This window comes from Trichosurus vulpecula, chromosome 6, assembly GCF_011100635.1.
Source record: "Trichosurus vulpecula isolate mTriVul1 chromosome 6, mTriVul1.pri, whole genome shotgun sequence".
Taxonomy (NCBI): Eukaryota; Metazoa; Chordata; class Mammalia; order Diprotodontia; family Phalangeridae; genus Trichosurus; species Trichosurus vulpecula.
In genome coordinates this window covers 208,940,006-208,961,095 of record NC_050578.1, presented here as the reverse complement: position 1 = coordinate 208,961,095, position 21,090 = coordinate 208,940,006, and the positions used below count along the sequence as shown (strand labels likewise).

Genomic DNA, 21,090 nt, shown 5'->3' with positions numbered 1-21,090 from the left:
AAACAGGTTAAGTTACCTGTCTGTAGTCACACAGCCACTGAATGGCCAAAGCTGAGCCTCAGACTCACATTTTCAGACTACAACATTGCACTTTTCACTGTATGACTTTGCCTCCAAGTTTGTAAGGCAGTCTTGAATCAGTGAGGCTAACAATTCTTAAAATGTGTTCCTGATTTGACCCTAAGAAACTTGTCAAGCGAGGAAGGTATTTTTTATTGTAATGCTTTGACAGATAAGGGAGTAAAGAACACCTGAAACTTTTCTTTCTTTCTTTTTTCCTTTTTTAAAAGCACATAACAGCTATTTATGAAATCCTAAAACCGGTTACACTAGGACCTGATCCGTGACTTACCTACTTTCCATTTCTATGAAATGTTTGGAAGCCTGTCAAAGGGGTAAATAGGGAATGGAAAGAAGTAAGATGGTTTTTCAGCAATGTGTCAGATTTTGCTGGCTGGCACTGTGGAAACCTTGGCATATGGGAAGCTTTTAATAGAATCATCAGCAACTGTAATTAAGGTTGTGAACTGCTCCATTCTACGAAAAACCAAATTCTTTGCAGCTGTTGTTCCGACTGAAAAATTACCCCCATCAGCCCAAGTTTTATTCTTCAGATTTGTTAAAGGAAATACTTAAAAAATGATATCACAGCATGATTTATGTAAACTGATCTCTCTCTTTGTGAGCGGTAATTGAGATCTAATCTGAATCTCCGACGAACCACTGCTTCATTCTGTTGCCATGGGTAACGAAAAGGGAGTAAAATGGAACTTCGTATGAAATGTCTTTAAACTTTTCTGACATGTACAGGCATGGTGTGGTGTTAAATGGTATAATTTAAATCTGGGTGTCTGGTGTAGCAAGGAAAGTCTCCTCTCCTTAAGATGAATTTAGAAAAAGAGTTATCAGATGAAACTCAGCCTTCTTGTGATGAACAGGTAAGCGATTTGGATTACTTTATATTAGCTAAGCATCATTGTTAAAAGGAAACTTGGAAAATACTTTATTGGGTTATGATATATTACTTGTTTGCTCTTACAGCATTACAAGTAATATTTTAAAATTAACAAATGCTTATAACTATCTTTTTAAAATTTATTTTCAAACTTGTAAATGGTTTTATAGAAAATTTAACTCAAATAAGAAACAGTGTACAGAAGTGATCTGGACAGAGCATTGAATGTTGAGAATTATTCTGGGGTTTCTTATACTTGTACTTATTAACAGAACATAATATTCACTGGTCTCTAACCCATATTGTTAAAATTATAAACCTAGGCTTGTGGTACAGCACATACCATGTTTTCTTTCTTTTCTTATTCTATTTCTTTTTCCTACAGATTATTCTTTGAAATGAAATAATATTACATAATAGTTCAAGAGGTTGAGTAGACTATATCTTGACTTTTAGGAATTAAAACCTAATTGTCTTTCATTTTAGAATTTGATTTTCTGATTGTTGTTGTGTAGATCACATAATTTACAAGATATGAATAATGATTGATTTTTATATGTGCTTATGGAATTATTTTTCAGAATATGTGATTTTGAAAAGGGAATTTTAGTTATTTGAACCAAAATTATATTCATTTTTCTCTTATGTTTTTCTATTTTAATGTGAATGAAATGTAATCGATGAGGGAAAGATAAATTTTAATCCTGTAGAAAATATATTCATTAATCACTAAAATAAATGGTGTAGAAGTCATAAATTCTGTCTCTACTGGGAATAATTGTATCTTGATACTTGTCCTACTCTCTGTATAAAATCTCCTGTAGGAAGTGTGAAAAAGGCAGTTTGAACATTTTATATTTAACTGGTTTGGGTGTTGGATACATGAAAATTGAATCACAGCCTTTTTGAAAAGAAAGAAGGTAATGCGTATGAATAGTTTTAGGATAGGTCCAAATTGTATTTGCATGGAATAAGTAAGCATTTAAAAATGCTTAAAAGAAATTATTTTGAAAACCATTTACTAATAAAACTGATCAAAAAAGACAAAAAGCATTTGCTTTTACTGATGCAGAGCATATGTTAAAAAAAAAGAATGTTACGTAAAATTTTGATTGATAGTTTTTATTGTGTTCTGCTATGTTAAGAGATATCTTTCTGTTAGTTTATTTGTAGTATTACTGTGTTCCCTGTAAACTTTATTTTTGGTAATAAAATTTGGCTGCATTATACCCCTTACATTGCCTAATTGTGTAAGCTATTTATATTTACAAAGAAAGCATTTCCTTATCGTATACAATTAGGGTGAATAAAAAAATTAATTACATTTTGCAGATGACGAGATAAATGTTATTTGAAACCCTGCATTAACATTTGCCCCCAAATGTGTTGGTGTATGTTAACATTTTGTAGAGATTTAGAAAAATCTGGCCAATAGGATGCCAATAAAATAATAGCTGTACGACATAGCTCAAATAATAGGAAATATTACAATGACTCATCTGAAGACAGTCGCATGACTTCAATCTGTCACAATCATTTCTGTCTAGACTTTGGATCGTAGGTAGTGTTTAACTCAATGAACCCATCTGAGCAATTGATTGGTGCCAGTCCTGTATTTGTAACATGTTGTATGAGAAGCTGTTTCTTTAAAATTGCCTTCCTCATCTTAAAATGGAGGACTCTTTAGTCATTCCAGTAGTGTTTTCCCAATATAATTAAAGAGGTATAAAGGAGACATTTGTAGCAAAGGCAGTATGATGAAATGGTTAGAGATCCCCTTCCAAAGCGAGGAACGTTCAAGAGTTCTCCGACACAAACTGACTGTGTGACCCTGAGAAAGTCACTTAACCTTAGTGTTCTAGGTAACTCCCTAAGACTTTACATTGCAGAGATGGGGTAGAGGAAGATTCCTCATCTGCTTAGTTCCCTATACTAATGAAATCAGATATTCAGCCCTCCTCCCTAAAAAATAACTAGATGTCCTTTAGGATTTCAGCCAATAAAGCTTATTAGATTGTCTTTGATGTCTTATGTACCTGGTCAGTCAGTTAACATTTATTAAGCATCTGCTATGTGCCAAGCACTGTGCTAAACTCTGGAGAATATAAACAAAGGTAAGAAAGTTCCTGCTCCCAGGGAGCTCACAGTCTAATGGGAGAGACAACAAACAAACAGTTACATGGAATAAGCTATACACAGGAGAAACAGGAGATCACCAGCAGAGGAAAGGTATTAGAGGTGAGGGGAATTGGAAAGCTACAACCCTGTCGAAGGTGGGGTTGTAGCTGGGACTTGAAGGAAGCCAGGATGCAGAGATGAAGAGGGAGAGTATCTTGTGCATGGGTTACTACCTGAGAAAATGCTGGGAATTCAGAGATGGGGTGTCTTGTTTAAGGAGCAGCAGGAAGGCCAATGTTGTCCCTGGTTTGCAGAGTTATGTGGAGACTCCCTAAGGTGTAATAAGACTGGAAAGATACAAAGGGCTTTGAGTGCCAAACAGAGGGTTTTATGTTTGATTCTGGAGGTGATAGGACCAAACAAATTGGCCAGGCTTTTCTCTAATTTTAAGTAAGATCCAATTTAGGTAAATTTTTAGAATTTATATTCATGCATGCCAGTGCCAAATGATCAGTTCTATTAAAATCTTGGCACAATTAGATTCTATTTTCTTCAATATCAGTAACAAAATAATAGAACATGAAGATGTGAATTATCCAGAAAGGACTACTTTTAAAATTGCCCTTATGGAAATTATATCTTTTATTTAGTTTAAACTAGTATTTGTCCTGTCTTCAGTTAAGCTATTTAGGCAACTGCTTAATTTTATGTTTTGTTTTGTTTTAAATATGATAGTACAGTTTAGAGCAAAGAATATTGTATTTGGAGTTAAGGAGACAGATTTAATCACCATAGACAAGATACTTTACCATTTTGAGACTCCAACTTGAAAATCATTTACGAAGCATCTCCTGTGTGCCCAGTGTTATGCTCAGTTTCCTCTCTCTTGTAAAATGACTCCTAGGGTCAGAAATCTAGAGTCAAACTCACTCCCGCCCCTACCCCATTTTATACATAAGGAAACAGGCTCAGAAGAGCTTGAAGTGACTCTTCCCCCAGTCACAGGGGGCAGAGTCGGTATTCAAATCTCTAACTCCTGAGTCAGTGCTATTTGAGCTGCCCCAGATCATGAGGAAGAGAAAGATGACAATACACACACTACCTCCCTTGCAGGATTGAGGAGAAGAAAGCCCCTCATCGCCCTTCAGGCGCAACTCTAGAAATGTGGATTCTGTTGTTTATACCCAATAGTTTGAAGGCCTGTGGTCTTTTAGTTTTCTGCTGGTGAGCTTGATACTATAATGGGTTGAAGTAGTCTGAAGTAAAAACCATTTTGCCTAATGACGACCTTCTCTTAGTATATTCATTATGTCTTGGCCAAGTGGAATATTTCTTGTTAAGTCCAGATCAAGACTTTTCCTGGGCTAATTGGAATCCTAGGATGTAGCAATTGAGTAAATTGATAACTCTTGCAGAGTTGCAAATGAGATTTTACAGAGCAATTTCCATCTGGGTTCAAATTCTGCTTCTGATGCTTAGAACCTGTGTGTCCTTGGACAAATTCCTTGTCTCATTTCCCTAGACTATAAAATTAGGAGTTTGGACTAAATGGCCTCCAAGGTCTTCTCCCCACCCCGCCTCCACCGGGTCTGGTTCTATGATCCTATGATCTTTCTATTCATTCTTTTTCTTGTTGATCAATCAGATCTTGTACCTTAGGAAGATTTGTGGCCAAGGTCATCTTTCTTTCCCTTTCAAGGCTTATTCACTTAAGCAAATTTCATGAAGATACTGAAAATTAGTTTCTTTCTTGACATTTCTTTCCTTGGCTTTTATTTTGATATCTGGTAGACCTTGTTGCTTGGATGGACCTATGGTCTCTGTGCAACGGCCCCTCCAACAGTGTTCTTGTCCATGGCCTTCCAGAATTCCTGCACAGAGGAGCTATCTCATGTGCTAGCAGCCTTCTTCTGAGGTTTAAAACATTAGAGCACAATAGTAGTTAAATGAAGAATCTTTTTTTTTCAGTTCTGAGATCATTATTTGATTGTTTAAAAAACATTTTTCATTTGAAGCACCTTAAGTCCCATGGTCACTGCAGATTATTTAGGGTGCAATCCAGATTGTTGACAATAAAACTTATAGTATATGTAGTTAGCTTCTTATATTCCACCACTGCTCTTAGGTCTACTTGGAACTAAGTAAGGGAACTTAACCATTTTGTGGTTTGTACATGACTTAAGTTCCCTTCCCAACTTATTTGTAGAGTCTAAATCTTATGACTTACATCTCTTGATGGAATCATAGACTTATTGAATGTTAGTATTAGAGGTCTCCTAGTTCAGCACTCTCTGTTTATAAATGGATGAAAATGAGGTACAGAAAGAGGTTGTGACCAGTCCAATCACACACCTTTTTTTTTTTTTTTTTAGCAAAGCCAATATTAGAATCCAGATCTCTTAACTCTTAAGATCTGTCTCCTAAAATAAAATCCTTGCTGATCAAAAAGAAAGGCAAACATAGAAGCTTCCTACAGCTCTGACTTGTTTTGACTTTTGTGTGCTGTTAAAGGGACAGAAAATAGTACATCTTTAGCTAAATTTTTAAAAAAGCCTGATTATATTATACAAAGGTAGATAGATGTGCTAGGAAGATAAAGCTTACCAACTGTCTCATCAGATGGCTCCTTTAATAGTGAAAGCATTGTGCTTTGCTCATGGCTAGAAACTAAATGTTTACTGAATAAATGAATGGAAATATCTAGTGAAATCTCATACGTCCGTGTCCTGTTTTGAAATCTTCATTGGCAGTTCGGTGGTAAGGGGATGCTACTGCACTGAGATTTAAATGGTTACTAATATTATCGATCAACTCCAAGGTTACTGTGCAAAGCATCAATAGTTGTGATATTTGGTGATGGAAATTGAGAATGATGAGTGAAGAGAAATAAGTTCTTCATCGTTTCATTTTATGGTGTCCAGATATACCAGAATACCTAGGGTATAATAATTTGTGCAGGATGTTTGCAAACCAGAAAGTGTCCAGAAGAGGACAACCAAGATGATTCTCTACTGCAGGCGATTGGAACAAATATTGTTCTGATTTTCGAAATGGGATGAAGGCTCTTGGTGTGACAGGAATGGCGGTGGACTTGGGGTCACGAGGCCTGGCTTTAAATTCCAGGTAGGGCAGGAGTTCTCTGCTGTACATGTGTGACCAAGCACGAGTCACCCTACTTCTCTACATCTCAAGTTTCCTTTTCTTTAAAATAAGAGCAGTTCCACTTGCCTACCAGTATTGTTGAAAGGAAAACCAGCTGTAAACCTTAAAGTATTATAGACATGTAGATAAATGTGATGTGCATTCCAGAGACTACAGACCATTGTGTTTCATGACATTAATGGGCAACTAAAACAGATTATATTGACTGAAAGGTTTGAAAGCACTTAGAAATGGAAGCCTTACTCACAAGTTCCTCAGTTCCAAATGAGGGTGTTGAATTTGATGATTTTTATGATCCTTTCCGACTCTAAATCCTATCATCCTGAGAAGGATTAACTAAGAACATGTTATTATCAACAAATTACCCATTTTTGACAGAATTACTTGACTGGGAGATTAGGGAAATGCTATAGACCAGGAGTTCTTGACTTTTTTTGTGTCATGGACACATGACAGTCTGGTGAAACCTGTAAACTCTTCTCAGAATAATGTTCCTAAATGAATAAAAAATATGTAGAATTACAAAGGAAATCAAGTATATTGAAATACAGCTATCAAAAATATATATTTTTAAAACAAATTACAGATCCCAGATTAAGAACCCTTACTGTGAAAATAGTGTACATGGCATTTGGCAAATTATTTCATGATATCCTTGTGGAAAAGATGGAGCAAATGGGATAGTTGAATTGAAAGACCTTATCCAGTGAGTGTTGATTTATGAATTGATGTCCACCTGGAGGGTGCCTAATGAATGCCTAGGGCTCATCTCTCTTGCTTGTTCTGTTCTTTTAATCAGAGGCTTTATTGAAAACACATTCCTATCAAATTTGAGTATGATTAGGTATAGGAGTAACAGCTAATTGTTGGGATGCAGAATTGGGATGTAGAGATCAGACTCAGACTGGAAAAATGTTTTGAATCTAACAATATTATATTTAGTAGGGATAATGTAAAATCTTATAGTCAGTTTAAAAAAAAATCCAATGCCACAAGTTCAGAATGAGGAAGATGTGGTAAGACAACAGGGATGAGTCAGCAATGTGCTCTTATGCTATCCTAATAGAAATATAATGTCTAGGAGAGATCTGACTGGGAAGAGACTGAACAAATGGAAATTGATGAGCAAGAAAGAATGTAATCACAAGCATTAAATGAGGGGTGGGTAGACTTGAGAACAGAGGCTAAATGTGATCATTGGGGTGAAGGTGGAGGTGGAGGTGGAGGTGGAGGTGGAGGGACGTCTTCCTAGAAGTGTTAATTAGCCTAGGACCACTGAGTACATAAAATGCTAATGGATTGTTGCAGGGTGGAAGAGTCTTAAAAGGCCCCTCCTATAGGAGGTCAATTTTGAGCTGGATTTTAAAGGAAGTGAGGAAGATGAACTTGGTAAAGAGGACATGGTAGAGTATTCAGGCAAGAGAGTAGAATATGTAATAACCCAGAGATGAGATTGAGTTTGTTGGATACAAAGCACATGAGACTAGCTACTTCAGCAAGTGTTTATTAAGCACCTGCTATGTTCAAAGCACTGTGCCAGGTGCCAGGGATGAACAGATAGAGAAAAGGAAAAAAAAAACACCCCCAAACAGTCCTGCCCTCAAGAAGTTTGCATTTTACTGGGCAAAGCTATAAATAGAAATTCATGTACCTAGCACCTAACACCTACTTATCAAAAATAATTAGTTGTTTCTTTGTACGTGGCTTGAATGAAGCCTGATTACTGCTACATGGGAGTATAGGCATAACTTCAGTAGTAAACAGGTACTTTGAGGGAGTGGCCTCAAAACAGGATTGAGATAAACCTCTCTCATCACCCCAAAGCAAAATAAAAAACTCAATATTTCATGATAGTACTGAAAGAACCCTTAGGCATCTTATAGTCAAAATTGATTTTACAGAAGAAGAAAGAAGACCCCAGAGATAAGAGGTGATTTTCCCATGGTTACAAAAGAATGGTCATTCAGCTTGTACTGAAATTGGTACTACACTGAGGTTGAGTTGAATGGAGCTCAGATCCCCTGGACTCACAGACCGTTGGAGCTGAAAGGGAACTTAGAGGGCATTTGGTCCAATTTTCTCATTTTGCAGAGGAGAAAACAGACTCAAAGTCAATAGCAATTAGAACTTAGTTCCCTTGACTTCTAATCCAACACTCAGCCAGATTGCTGAAATGAAGGGCATGGGCACTGCTCCTTCCAGAGCATTTGCTCTTGATTTCATGACTCTGAACACTAGGCCAAGTAGGGAGAAGAGCCCTTCTAGGTAGCTCCTTCTCCCAGGCTTCACCTCTCCCCATCTCTAGGAAAGTTTGAGCATCTTGGGAAGGCAGAGCTTCCAGGGAAAGCAAAGTCCCAGGGATGGAGGAAGCATAGCCATTCCCAGGAAGGCATGAGCCTCCAGTAGGGGGCTGACTCATTCGCACTTAGGGTCCTAGGAACGTAAATTTAGAACAAAAAGGGACCTTAGAGTTAATTCAGCCCCCTCGTTTTACCGGTGAAGAAACTGTTAAATGATTTGCCCCGGGTCACACAGCTAGGAAGTATTATGCTTCTCTTGATACACCCAGTTCTTCTTGACTCCACCCTGAGTATTTTCTTTTCTACCTACTGCTTCTCCCTAGCTTTCTCCCACCTTTGACCCACCACTTGTGGGCATGAGGAGCTAGGAAGCTGCAGGGTGCTTTTAGGCTGGGGGAAAAAGTATTTTCTGCTCCCAGGGACAGCCAGGACCCTACAGAGGCTGGATATCCCTGAGGTACCCAATTCCCAGACTTCAGATCTTAAGAAAGTTTGAAAGAATGAGGAGGGCATAATTTTGTTCTTGGGACTGAATGAACTTCTAGCAGGGGAAGAGAACATGTTTTTCTTTCCTTTTACTTACTTGCCCCTCACCTGAAGGGATGCCCTTTCTCACCACATGGGCCTGTATTCCCTGGGCTGTAAGCAGCCTGGTGGGTTGTGAGATGTCTGCACTGAGGGGTTTGGCTTCCTGAGCCAGAAGAAATGTCTGCCCTCTCTCCCCAACCTTAGGCCAGTTCAGAACTTGGGTTCTATCATCTTTGGCCTCTTCCTTGAAGAAGCTTGAGAATAAATGTCATCCATTTTTAGTTCATTGTGTGGTGTATGGTGTAAAATGTTTATCTAAACCTAATGTGTGTATTCTGCCTCCTTTTGCAGCCACACATGTCATCATTTGTAATATGCTGCTTTCTTCTTATACCCAACATGTTTCTTACCAGTTTGCATAGCAATTCTTATCAAATAGGAATTCTTCTTTATTTTATGTTTTTAGACTTATTAATCACTGAATTCTTGAGTTCAGTTATTTCTGATCCATCTTTATTGGGGCTGTTCCTCTCATCTGATTTTCTGCTTTTAAAACCAGACCAGTTATTTTCAGTGATTGTTGCTTTATGATATAATCTGAGATTTTGATCAAGGGGGTGTAACCTTGATAAAAGCGTTAAGAGCCACTGGGTTGTGATCATCATTATGATCGCTGTTATTATTAATAGTAATATTATTAATAGAGCTATGTAATGCTTCAGGATTTACTAAACACTTTCCTGACAACATTCCTGTGAGGTAGATGTGAAGTTTTATCCTCATTTTACAGATAAGGAAGTTGAACCTCAGAGGGGTGAAGTGATCTGTCCTTAGTAACACAGTTAAAATGTCACAGTCAGAATTCATACCCAGATTACCTGACTCTAAGTCCAGTATCCTTTTCACTGTAACATGCTGTCTGTCTTAAACAAGGAAGTACCTTGATGCAAATGGGATTTTCAAAAGTTTTTTTTTTTTAGCATCTATGCAAAGGATAATTTCTAGAGAGGGCAGATTATTGCAATAACCTGTACATAAAGGGATGAAGACCCAGGCTAGAGTGGTGGCATTGGAATTTGAGGGGAAGGAACAATTAAATAGATGCCATAGAAGAGGAATTGGCAGGAATTTGGTTGAAAAGGAAAGAGAGAAGTTGAAAATGACTCCAAAGTTTTAAGTGTAGGGAACTGGGAGAGTGATATGCTGTTGACAAAAATAAGGAAGTTGTGAAGCAGTGGAATGGGTTTGGTTTCAGACATATGAAGTTTCAGTTCCAGAGTGGCTTTGAAGTGGAGGCATTCTATAGTAATTGAAAATATTGGCCTGGTGGGAAGCCAAGATTGAATGCAGTACAATGTTCTGTATACATTAGGTAACTGATTTATATTTTTGAACTGGCTGTAGATTTGAGAGTTATCTACATACAGTTGGAACTTTCTTTTACTATGAGTGGGTGAGTGTTGAAGAAAAGCAGAGGGTCAGTAACTAAGCATTGGACAACACCCATAGTTAATGGGAATTACGAAGAAGGAAAACAACTAATGCAGAGAAGTAATAGTCAGCAAGATAGGAGGAGAGCCAAGAGAATATATAGATGCTAATGAAGAGATTGCAATGCAAAAAATTAAGAAAGTTCAAAACAGACAAGATAGTCATATTTGGCTAGAAGGAAGAGTGTCAGTAGTTTCATTGGTGTGGTAAGGATGGATACTAGATTACAGAAAAGTAGGGAATGAGTAGGGAGGAAATAGTAGTTGTCAGTAGAAACATAAACATGAAGTATTTACAAATGAAAAGTAGCCTAATGGTACTATGATAGACAGAGATTGGATTTTTGTTTTTCAATTTGAAAAGACTCAAGTAGTTTGAAGCCACAAGAGAAGTGGAAATTAAAGGTACTGGAGAGAGGATAGGATCTTCATAGAAAGGAAGCAGGATAGAATTAAAAGAAGATCAGATGGAAGGATTAACCTTTGAGAGCTAGAACACATTCCAACCACTAATAATCCTTGTAGTCAGAAATAAGAATCCTGCCTAAATCTCTCCTAAGTCCTGTTATATAATCTGTAGAAAAAATAGGTGCTTTATCTTTACGCTTTGACTTGTATATGCCTTATTGTTGGCTAAGTTCCTTCTTTTAGTCTTCCGTGTATTGGACTAACCAAGCTGAGCTAATTTTAGCCTTGCCTCATTGGCTTATTTCTCAAACATATAATCATTTTTTTTCCATTTCCAGTTGCAATATGAGGTCCATATATTGACCAAAATCTTACTGAAGTTGATTTTGGAGAACTGCCTCTTTACATACCTTATAATTTTACCAGCTTTTAAAACTTGTTTCTCCCATAGTGTCAACTCACTTACCTTCCAATATATCATAGATACTAAAATATGTTTTTGAAAACTGTTTTTTCCTGCCTGATTCATTGATTTAGAGCTGAAAAGGACCTTCATGATCATCTTATCCAACCTCATTGGTTTAGGTTTGAGGAAACTGAGGCCTAGAGGAGTTAGGTAACTTGCCCAAAGCCACACAGGTAGTAGATGGAGCCAGGTTTCAGTGTAGGTCATCTGATTTTAAACGCGGCATTCTTCCCACTGTACCACACAGCCTCCCCAAATTAATCTGTGCAGTTAATTTTTCTTAATGCCTCTCTCAATTACTCAATAAATATTTATTTTGTAATTAGGTAAGTGTATCTTCTCATCAGCATGGGTATTTTCAAACCACTCACATCTTATACACTTCTATAAATCCTTCACAGAATATCTACCCAAAGCACCAGAGACCTTCCTTTGTGTCTTTTAGTACTTTATGACTACCAAGTGCTTCTTCATTAGCTCATCTTCTTTTCCAATTGTATTATAGCCTTAATGATATCTTTTAAGTCACTTCTTATGCACAGGACATTGTTGGTAATGTGCTGAAGATAATTGATACCCACCATGTCTTACAGTTGCTTTCGGAATTCCTAATTTTGATTCTTCTGAGATCATGGCCTTTCGTGACTGATACCTGTGTGGCATCATGGGGAAAATGTTGGTATTTTCAAAAATGGACTTTGGTGACAGGGAACCACTTGGGACCATGGAAAACACTGTAGTTTCTTGATTTCAGTATTTATTATATTAATAATAAAATTACAAAACAGTATACAGGTTACAACATTTTTATTTTAATAATATTAGTCAATATTTGTTATATATCTGAATAGTGTTTGCAGTATAAGTTTTCCCCCAAAGCACGTTTATATGATCTCATCTGATCCCTAGCTCTAAAATTCTCTGACTATTTTTTGAAAGCCCTCCCTCCCCCTGTTTTCACTTTGCCTATAGTATGTGTATCTCTTTACCTGTAGAGGTCTCAAAGGTATTTCACAGAATCACAGACTATCAGAACTGGAATGGACCTTAGAGTTCATCTAGTCTAACCTCATCCATTCTAACCTCATTGAGTAGGTGATAAAACTGAAGCTCAGAGAGTGACTTGCCCAAGATCATGCAGCAAGTAGATAAGTTTGAAGCAAAGCAAATTAGACTTATAGCTCAGATCTCTTGCCTCTCAGTTTAATTTTGCTACTAGGCCATAGAAGTCATAAAGCAAGATGGATGTTTATTAAATTATTATATATTTTTCAACATTTGTCTCTACCCCCCTCCCTTATTTTTAAAAACTGGTCACGTTGGACTATTACTCCTCTCTAGGAGGCAGCTAGGTGGTGCAGTGATTAAGCACTGGACTTGGAATTAGACTCTGAGTTCAAATCACAGCTACTTACTAGCTGTGTGATACCAAGCACGTTGCTTAGCTTCATTCTGCCTTGATTTCTTCATCTATAAATAGGGGTGAAAAATAGCACTTATCTCTGAGGGTTAATTTAAAGAGAAAATGAGATGTAGAGAGCATTTTGTAAATCTTAAAGCACTATATAGGTATGAGCTGCTGCTGTTAATACTATTATTACCGCTATCCATGTTATGTAACCAAATAGTTCTCATTCTCTCTTTCCAGTAGTGTACTGAAGTGACACACTAATATTTCTCCATGCAGCCTTTCCTGATTCCCCCCAACTGCTACCTTGTTTTTGGTAGGATTAATTATGTTGGTTGTTTTCCTAAAGTTGAATCATCCTTGCTTCCCTGAATTAAATCCCACGTGATCATAATGAATGATTTTTTAGAGAAATTTCTGTAGTCTATTTGATAGCATTTTGTTTAAAATTTTTGAGTCAGCGTTTATTAATAATATTGGCCTATAGTTTTCTTTCCATGTTTTAACTTTCCATGATTTATAACGGTTTAAATACAAATACCTTGTATTTTTTATATATGTATGTTTTCTACACGTCTCTCCCGGTAGAAAGTGGGCACCTTGACAAATCAGTGCAGAGAACATTTCATATTTTTGCATACGTACCCACTTCATTGAACACAGGGCCTGGCACTTATGAGGTATGTAATAAATGCTTGTCAATTAACTTAAAAGATTAGCAGTAAAACAGTGAGTTGGACTAAACTACTGTTAATGCTTTTCATTTTAATATATGAAAAAATTAATTCATTAATTAAAGCGTGGTGCCTTCCATATGGTAGAAATGAATAAATGTTTATTGAATTGAATTGAAACATGCTGAGAATACATGTTCTTCTGCAGATTCTACATGGGAATGAAGACAAGAATTTCTAGAATACTTGAGCTAGAAGGAACTTCTCAGAGATGCTTTTTTCCAGCTCTCTCATTTTACACATGAAACTCATAATGGGCAGAGCCAGGATTTGAATCTGTTCATTTGTATTCTAGGTCTAGCACTTTCTTTAAAAAAAAATTCTTAAGACAAATTTTTATTGATATCTTTTGCTTTTACATTGCCTAAATTTCCCCCCTTCAATAGTCATTCTATAAAAATAAGACTATTTCTTTTTAAAAAAAGGAAGAGAAAAAAATTGTTAAGAAAAATATATTCAACATTTTCTCTTTCTCCCTCTTCAATAGTCATTCCATAAAAATAAGAATATTTCTTTAAAAAAAAGTAGAAGGAAGAGAAAAAAATTGTCAAGAAAAAATATATTCAATGTTCCAGGTCCCCCTACCTCTTACTACTCCAAAGGAGTGAGGGGAGGTATCTTCTCATATCTCTTCTTGGGAGCCACACTTATCATTTGTAATTTTGCAAACACTCACTTTTTGACTATCTTATGGTGGTTCTTTCCATTTGCATTGTTTGGTCAGTGTATATTATTTCTTCAGCTCTGCTTACTTTACTTTGTATCAGTTCACATGCCATTTCATACTTATTCATCACATTCATTGTTTCTTGTAGCACAGACATATTCTCTTACATTCATGTACATAATTTGTTTAGCTATTCCCTACCTGATGGGCATCTACTTTTTTTTTTTTTAGCGTACTACTAGGATTATTTTGTTGTATATGAGAACTTTGTTCTTATCACTGGTCTCCTGAGTGGGGTGGGGTGAGTATATGAGCAGTAGTACAATCTTTAGGTCAAAGGATGCAGACGTTTTTGTTATTTTAGTTGCATAATTCCAAATTGTCTTCCACAATGGTCATACTACTGCATAGCTCTATCAACAGTGGAGCTCTGTGCCTAGACACTAATGTGCCTGTCTTCTCACAACCCTTTTAACATTGACTGTGTTCTCATCCTTCTTCATCTTTGTCAGTTTGCTAGGTGTGAGGTGAAACCTCAAGGTTGTTTTAATTTGCATTTATCTTATTAGTATTAATTTGCAACATTCTTTCATATGGTTCTTAATAGTTTTAAATTCTTCTTTTGAGATTTGTTTGTTCATAACCTTTGACCACTTTTTTTGAGGGGGTAGGGATGGCTTTTGGTCTTATATATAAAGGTTAGTTGTCTATGTCTTTTTTTTTAACCAGTCAATCAATAAATATTTATTATAGCCAACCATGTGCCAGAATCCTTATTAGTCTCTAATAATACAAAGATAAAAACAAAGCAGGTCCTGCCCTGAAAGAGTTTATATTCTATTGGGAGAAGCAACACACACACACACATACCTGTATGTGTGCGTGCATTTATATATGAATACAAAATATATGCAAAGTCAATACACTCAAAAGGTTTACTGCTATATGACTTAGAAGAAAATAGTTTACCTTTGTCTAACATTTTTGAGTTGAGAAATTGTTTTACAAACATATCATTTTGCCCACATAAAAGCCCTGTAAAATAGGTAGTACATTGTTAACATATTTTGACAGGTGAAGAAACTGAAGGTCAGAAAGATAAATGACTTACCTATGGTCTTCTTGCTAGTGACTGGCAGAGATATTGTCTATAAATCTTGAGGACAAACCCTTATCCAAGAAATTTGATAAAGATTTTTTTTTAGTCATTCAACTGCTTACCTTCTTGTCCTAGATGTAATTAGCTTTGCTTGTGCAGAGATTTTTCAATTTACTGTAGTCAAAATTTTCTGTTTTATTGTTTGTAATTTCCTCTATCCCTTGTTTGCTTAAGAATATGTGTGTGTGTGTGTGTATTTATCTTCCTGCGTTGTGAAAGAGATATATGAGCTGCTTCTCTTCTAACTTTTTTTATGATATGAGTTTTAATATTCAGTTCTCGAATCCATTTTGAATTTGTGGAGTATGGTGTAAGATGTTGGTCTAAGCCTAATTTCTGGCAGACTATTTTCTAGTTTTCCCAGCAGTTCTTATTATTCAGGGAGTTGTTTCCCAAGTGATTTATGTTTTATGGTTTATCAAGCACTGGATTAGTGAGTTCTGTTATTTCTGATTCTCCATTGTCTGGTCTGATTTCATTGATCTGCTCTCCTTTTTAACTAATACCAAATGGTTTTGATAGTCGTTGCTTTATAATAGTTTCATTTTTACTTTTTATTATTATTATTTCCCTTCATATTTTACGTTTTTTTACCTGTCCAAATGAATTTTGTTATTAATTTTTGGGGTTCTGTAAATTATTTGTTTTATAGTTAGACTGGTATAGCATTAAAAGCTGTGAATTAACAGCATTCATTTGTTCTTTATTTCCTCACACAGCATTTTGTAATTCAGTCTATATAAGTCTTTTGTGCACTCTGTACTTTGGTAGGCCTAGCATTCTTTTTGTAATACCCCACACTTCTATCTAACAAAATCTCTGTAAGTTCCATAGTGCCTAGTGTTATGCAGAAGAAGTGAATCTGGATAATGAATACCAAGGGAGAGATGAAAAAGTTAAACAGGACCACAAGACACATGCATTTAAAATCTAGTTGTACTTGTTGAGTTATTTTAGTCGCATCTGACTCTCTATGACCCCATTTGGGTTGTACTTGGCAAAAACACTGGAGTGGTTTGCCATTTCCTTCTCCGGCTCATTTTATAGATGAGAAACTGAGTCACACAGGATTAAGCGACTCGCCCAGGATCACACAACTAGTAAGACTGAGGCCAGATTTGAACTCAGGTCCTCCTGACTCCAGACCTGGCACTCTACCCGCTGTGCCACCTACCTACCCCCATTTAAAATCTAAGTTATTTCTTAATTTGATGAGGCTAAGAAAATTTTGAAGACTTGCTATATATTAAATTCTTTTTCTATGGAATTAGACTTCTACTTCACATGCAATATTTGGCTCCAAAATCTGAATGCCTTGTAAAGAATAGAAGTGTTTTGTTTGAAAGAAATCTTGTTAGCCCTCTCTGGTATACCATAGATGGTATTTAGCACCCTGTAATACAAAGAGAGATGTTTCCAGGAGAACTACATTTCATGTTAACTGTTTACCACTTGCTAAAAAGTTTAGAATTGACCTTTGGGGATTCTGAATTTCAGAAAATACAGTGCTTGTTTTTGTGCAGGCATACATGACTTGGGTACCTCTGGAAAGTACCAGTTCCTCATAAATAGATGGGGTTAATTTAGAACCTGTTTACATTCCTTATCTCTAAAAGAGACTTACGTAATTATTCACAAATTTAAAGTGTAACTTTACAGCTCATCTCATTCGTATTAGTTCTTAGACCTGTTTCAGTCACTACAAAACCTACAGACCACCAGGTAGATAAGAACACCAACGGAATTTTTTTTCAAGGTACACTTATTTTGATCATTGTAGCTCCTACTCATCCTATTTCAATTTTATTTAAACTTTAAGAAAATCTTTGCTTTCAGTTTAGCTTATTTAAACTTAGAGGAACTCTTTGGTTTCAGTTGAACAAAGTCTTCCTAAAATAAATCTCTTTTCATTTTGTAAATTCCAAAAGAGATGTAATCTGTCCCTCATCTGACCCCAACACATTTGATTTTTTTCGGTCATTCTCTTTGCAAGTTATTGTAACAATTATATATTGTGCAATACTAACTCTGCCCCTCCCTGTGTCCTTGCCTTATCTTTGATGTTGGACTCGCTCCCTTTTTCAACTTTATTGCTTGTTACTCTCTGTAGTACAGTACTATATACAATCTGTCTCCTTCATCTACTTGTCTGTTCTACCACACAGATCATAGAAATAATTCATTGTAAGCAATAACAAGTCTAGCCTCTAACTATGTACGTTTCACCTCAAAATGAATCAATCTGTTTCCATTTTTTGTATGTCCCCTTGTATTACAGACTCATAGTTACACAAATTCAGAGAATAGAATTGGTAGGAGCCCCTAAACCCATTTAATCCAAATCTGTGTCTAAATAGGAGGTTATTCTAGAGAAGGCATTCTTAACCTGGGGTCTCTTCATTAACTTCTAACAAATTTAGCATTTCCTTCAATCATAAACATAGACAGTGAACTATTTTTCTTTTTTGAAAAGGCATCCTTAGGCTTTACCAGATTGTCAGAGAGATCTAACATACCTTTGGTGTCCACCCTTTCCCCCAACTTTCACCTGTAGCTCCAGGAAACTGTAGCATGTGCAGTAGCCACATGCTAATAAAACCGTCCTGGCAAATGGGCTAAACCCTTTGGTGAGTTAGGGGGATGTCTTCTATAAGAATGGGAAGACTTCCCCAAGTAGAGTAGGTGGATGAGAACGCTTTGTTCCAACAACCGTGAAGGCAGCTGAAGCAGGTGCTGTGGAGCCATTAGAGCTTGGTCAGATATCAGAGACACCGAGGTCATCCTCTGCATTCAGAGCCATCACCAGTTGCCTTGACTTTTGTCCTGCCAATAGACTTCGATGACTCGGGAAGGGAGAATGAGGCTGACCACTTTGGGCAACTCTGCCTCACTCAACTCCAATTCATGTGACAGTCAAGACCTCCCCTGTGATGTCACTGGTCTTCTTCAAAAACAAAAGATGAACTAACAACCACAGTGATAGGAAACCAAACACCTATGGAAGCAGCATGTTTGAGGGAGTTTTTCATTAGATTCTACTGAAATGTTCCCTTTCTATAATCATAGAATTTAGTATGGGATTTTGATCCTATTTCTGTCCTCTGGGGCCAAACAAATAAGTGCAATTCCTCTTTCCTATGATAGTTCTTCAGAGATGTAAAAATCATCATCAGGTTCCCCTTATCCCTTCAACTGAACCCCTACAGTATGATTTCTCATCTTTTCACTCTCTTGGTTGTTTTTCACTGGATGCCCATGAGTATGTCAATGTTCTTCTTAAAGTATGGTGCCTAAAACAGAATACTAGCTGACATGTGATTTGATTGGGGCACAAAATCTCTTTAATTAATTTTTTTGGGGATAGATTGGGGACTTGAGTGGTTGGAGAGAAAAGGGAAACATGCATAAAGAGAATGAGTTTTGGAGATCACTTGAGGGGGCAATTTTGAATGATTGTGAATATTTGGAAGGCTTGAACCAGTTATGTTTAATAGTGCCTTTTTTTCTCCTTGAGAATTCCTAGTTTATTCATGGAAACATACCAAACCCAAAGTCCCAACATGTAGTATGACAAAGGTTGTTCCTTTTGTAAAATCTCATTAAAAGGACACTTTCTTTTCTTGAAATTGGGCCTTTCCTAGAAAACATAGTAGTTACATATATAGTAGAAGCCTATGTAAAAGTTTAGGACAGGAAATAAAGAATATGATAGGAACCATGGGGTCCAGATGATGTCCAGAATCTTAAAAGGACATGTTCAAAGGCAGTGAGGGGCAAAGCTGACATTCAAACCCAGGTCATCTGCCCTGAAATTTCTTGCTTTTTTCAGAACACAATCAACATTTAGTAAGCACTTAGTATCCCTCAGGGATTATGGCATCCATGGACCCCAAGGGATTTCTGGATGGATTTCAGGAAGCCCATAAGTTTGGATGGGAAAGAATTGTATTTTTATCTTCACCAACTTTTGGTTTCCTTTGTTAAGAAATTATTTTATGTACCTATAAACATTCCAAGAAGGAGTCTATATGCCACAACAGGGGGATCAGAAAAGGTTTGATGTAGAACAGAGGTGTCAAACATGTGTGGGCTGCATGCCCCTGCAACACTCCTGAATGTGGTCCAAACTACGTAAAGATGTAACTGGGAAATATTTAACAAAATGAACAAAAATATAATAAAATATTGATAATGTTACATTTTAAAACTAAGTCAATATGTGACCCACAGGGCCCTTTATGTGTGGTTTAGTGGCCCCCATTTTTATTGAGCTTGATACCACTGATGTAGAAAATGGCCTCTTGAGCTGAATTAAGAAGGAAACAAAAGATTCTAAGCGGTGGAGGTGAGGATGGAAGACATTCCTGGCATGGGACACACCCAGTGCAAAGGCACAGAGGTGAGGGACAGAGTATCATGTGTTAGAAATAATAAGAAGGCTGGTGTGGCTGTATTGTAGAGGAGTAATGTATGTATAATGAGTCTGGAAAGGTGGGTTGGGAGCAGGTTGTGAAGGTCTTTAAAAGCCAAACAGCAGAGTTTGTGTTTGATCCTAGAGGCGACTGGAAGTCTTTGTTGTTTGTTGAAGGGGGTGTGTGTGTGTGTGTGTGTGTGTGTGTGTGTGTGTGTGTGTAGAGGAGGAGGTAACATGGTAAGACCTTCACTTAGTAGCTCTATGGAGGATGAGTTGGAGTAGAGAGAGACTTGAGGCAAGAAGAGAAATTAGCAGGCTTTTGCAACCGTCACCTCTTGAAACAGGCAAAAGGTGATGAGAGCCTGAACTAGGGTGGTGGCCCTGTCAATAGAGAGGAAAGGAGCCATGCAAGACATGTTGTGGATGTAGAAATGACAAGATTTGGCAACTGACCCATTGTGGGAGTAGTTGAAGATAACCCTTAACATTGTGAACCCTGGGTGGTGAGAAGGAGGGGGGAAATAAGAAAGATCAGAAGACGGGTAGGTTGATAGAGGATGAAAGTTCTCCTTTAGACATATTAGGTTTGAGAAGCCTCTGGGAGCATCCATTTTATCCAGTGAGATAATGCATGTGAAAGTATGTTTTTAATTCCTATGTTCTACACAAGTATATTATTCTTATCAGTAGCTTGACATAAAAAGGTGTGTAAATATGCATTATATTAATTGATATGCTACATTTTAAAACATTAAGTTCTAATCTAATATTGTTTAAAAATCAACCTCAGTAGAGATTGTTTTTATCCCATAAGTTTGTATTCATACTAAACACTTAAAACTTTCATAAATATTTATTTTAAAATAAAGTCTTCATAGGACTTGTTTAATCTAGTCTTTCAACTTACTGCCATGGGCAAATCTAGACAAGTTTCAACTGAACTATCAAATTTAAAAAGCTGAATCATTTGGGGGGAAAGTTGATTGTCTAATCTTACATACTATATATACACATATGTAAAAATATATTTTTATATATATGATATTAAATTTCTTTGTAACACAGATATTGAAAACAGTGTATATTCCAACTTTGAGACCTTGCCTCGGAATTTTAGATCTACTTAATTTGGTAGTTTTTCAGTGCAAGGAATTTAAATTGTAAGCAAGAAAATATACCCCTTCATGGGAAGCTTTTTCACTGGCAGTTCTGTGTTTGTGGCTGGCCCCCTCTATATAAGTACAAAATGTAGACATGGGCATTTAGTAAGACTCCGAGAAG

General features: G+C 36.7%; 1 protein-coding gene across 4 annotated transcripts in view; it reads left to right on the top strand.

Annotated features, from left to right (window-relative positions):
* RGS12 (regulator of G protein signaling 12) overlaps positions 1-21,090 on the top strand; it is a 211,118-nt gene that overhangs the window by 75,943 nt on the left and 114,085 nt on the right. The window contains exon 1 of one of the 4 annotated variants that reach the window (XM_036764418.1): positions 736-938. The exons of the other annotated variants lie outside the window; for them this stretch is intronic. Coding sequence (XP_036620313.1) covers positions 885-938 — 54 coding nt within the window. The 5' untranslated portion in view covers positions 736-884. Of the gene's footprint in view, positions 1-735; positions 939-21,090 lie in introns of those variants that run through there. 4 annotated transcript variants of the gene reach the window in all.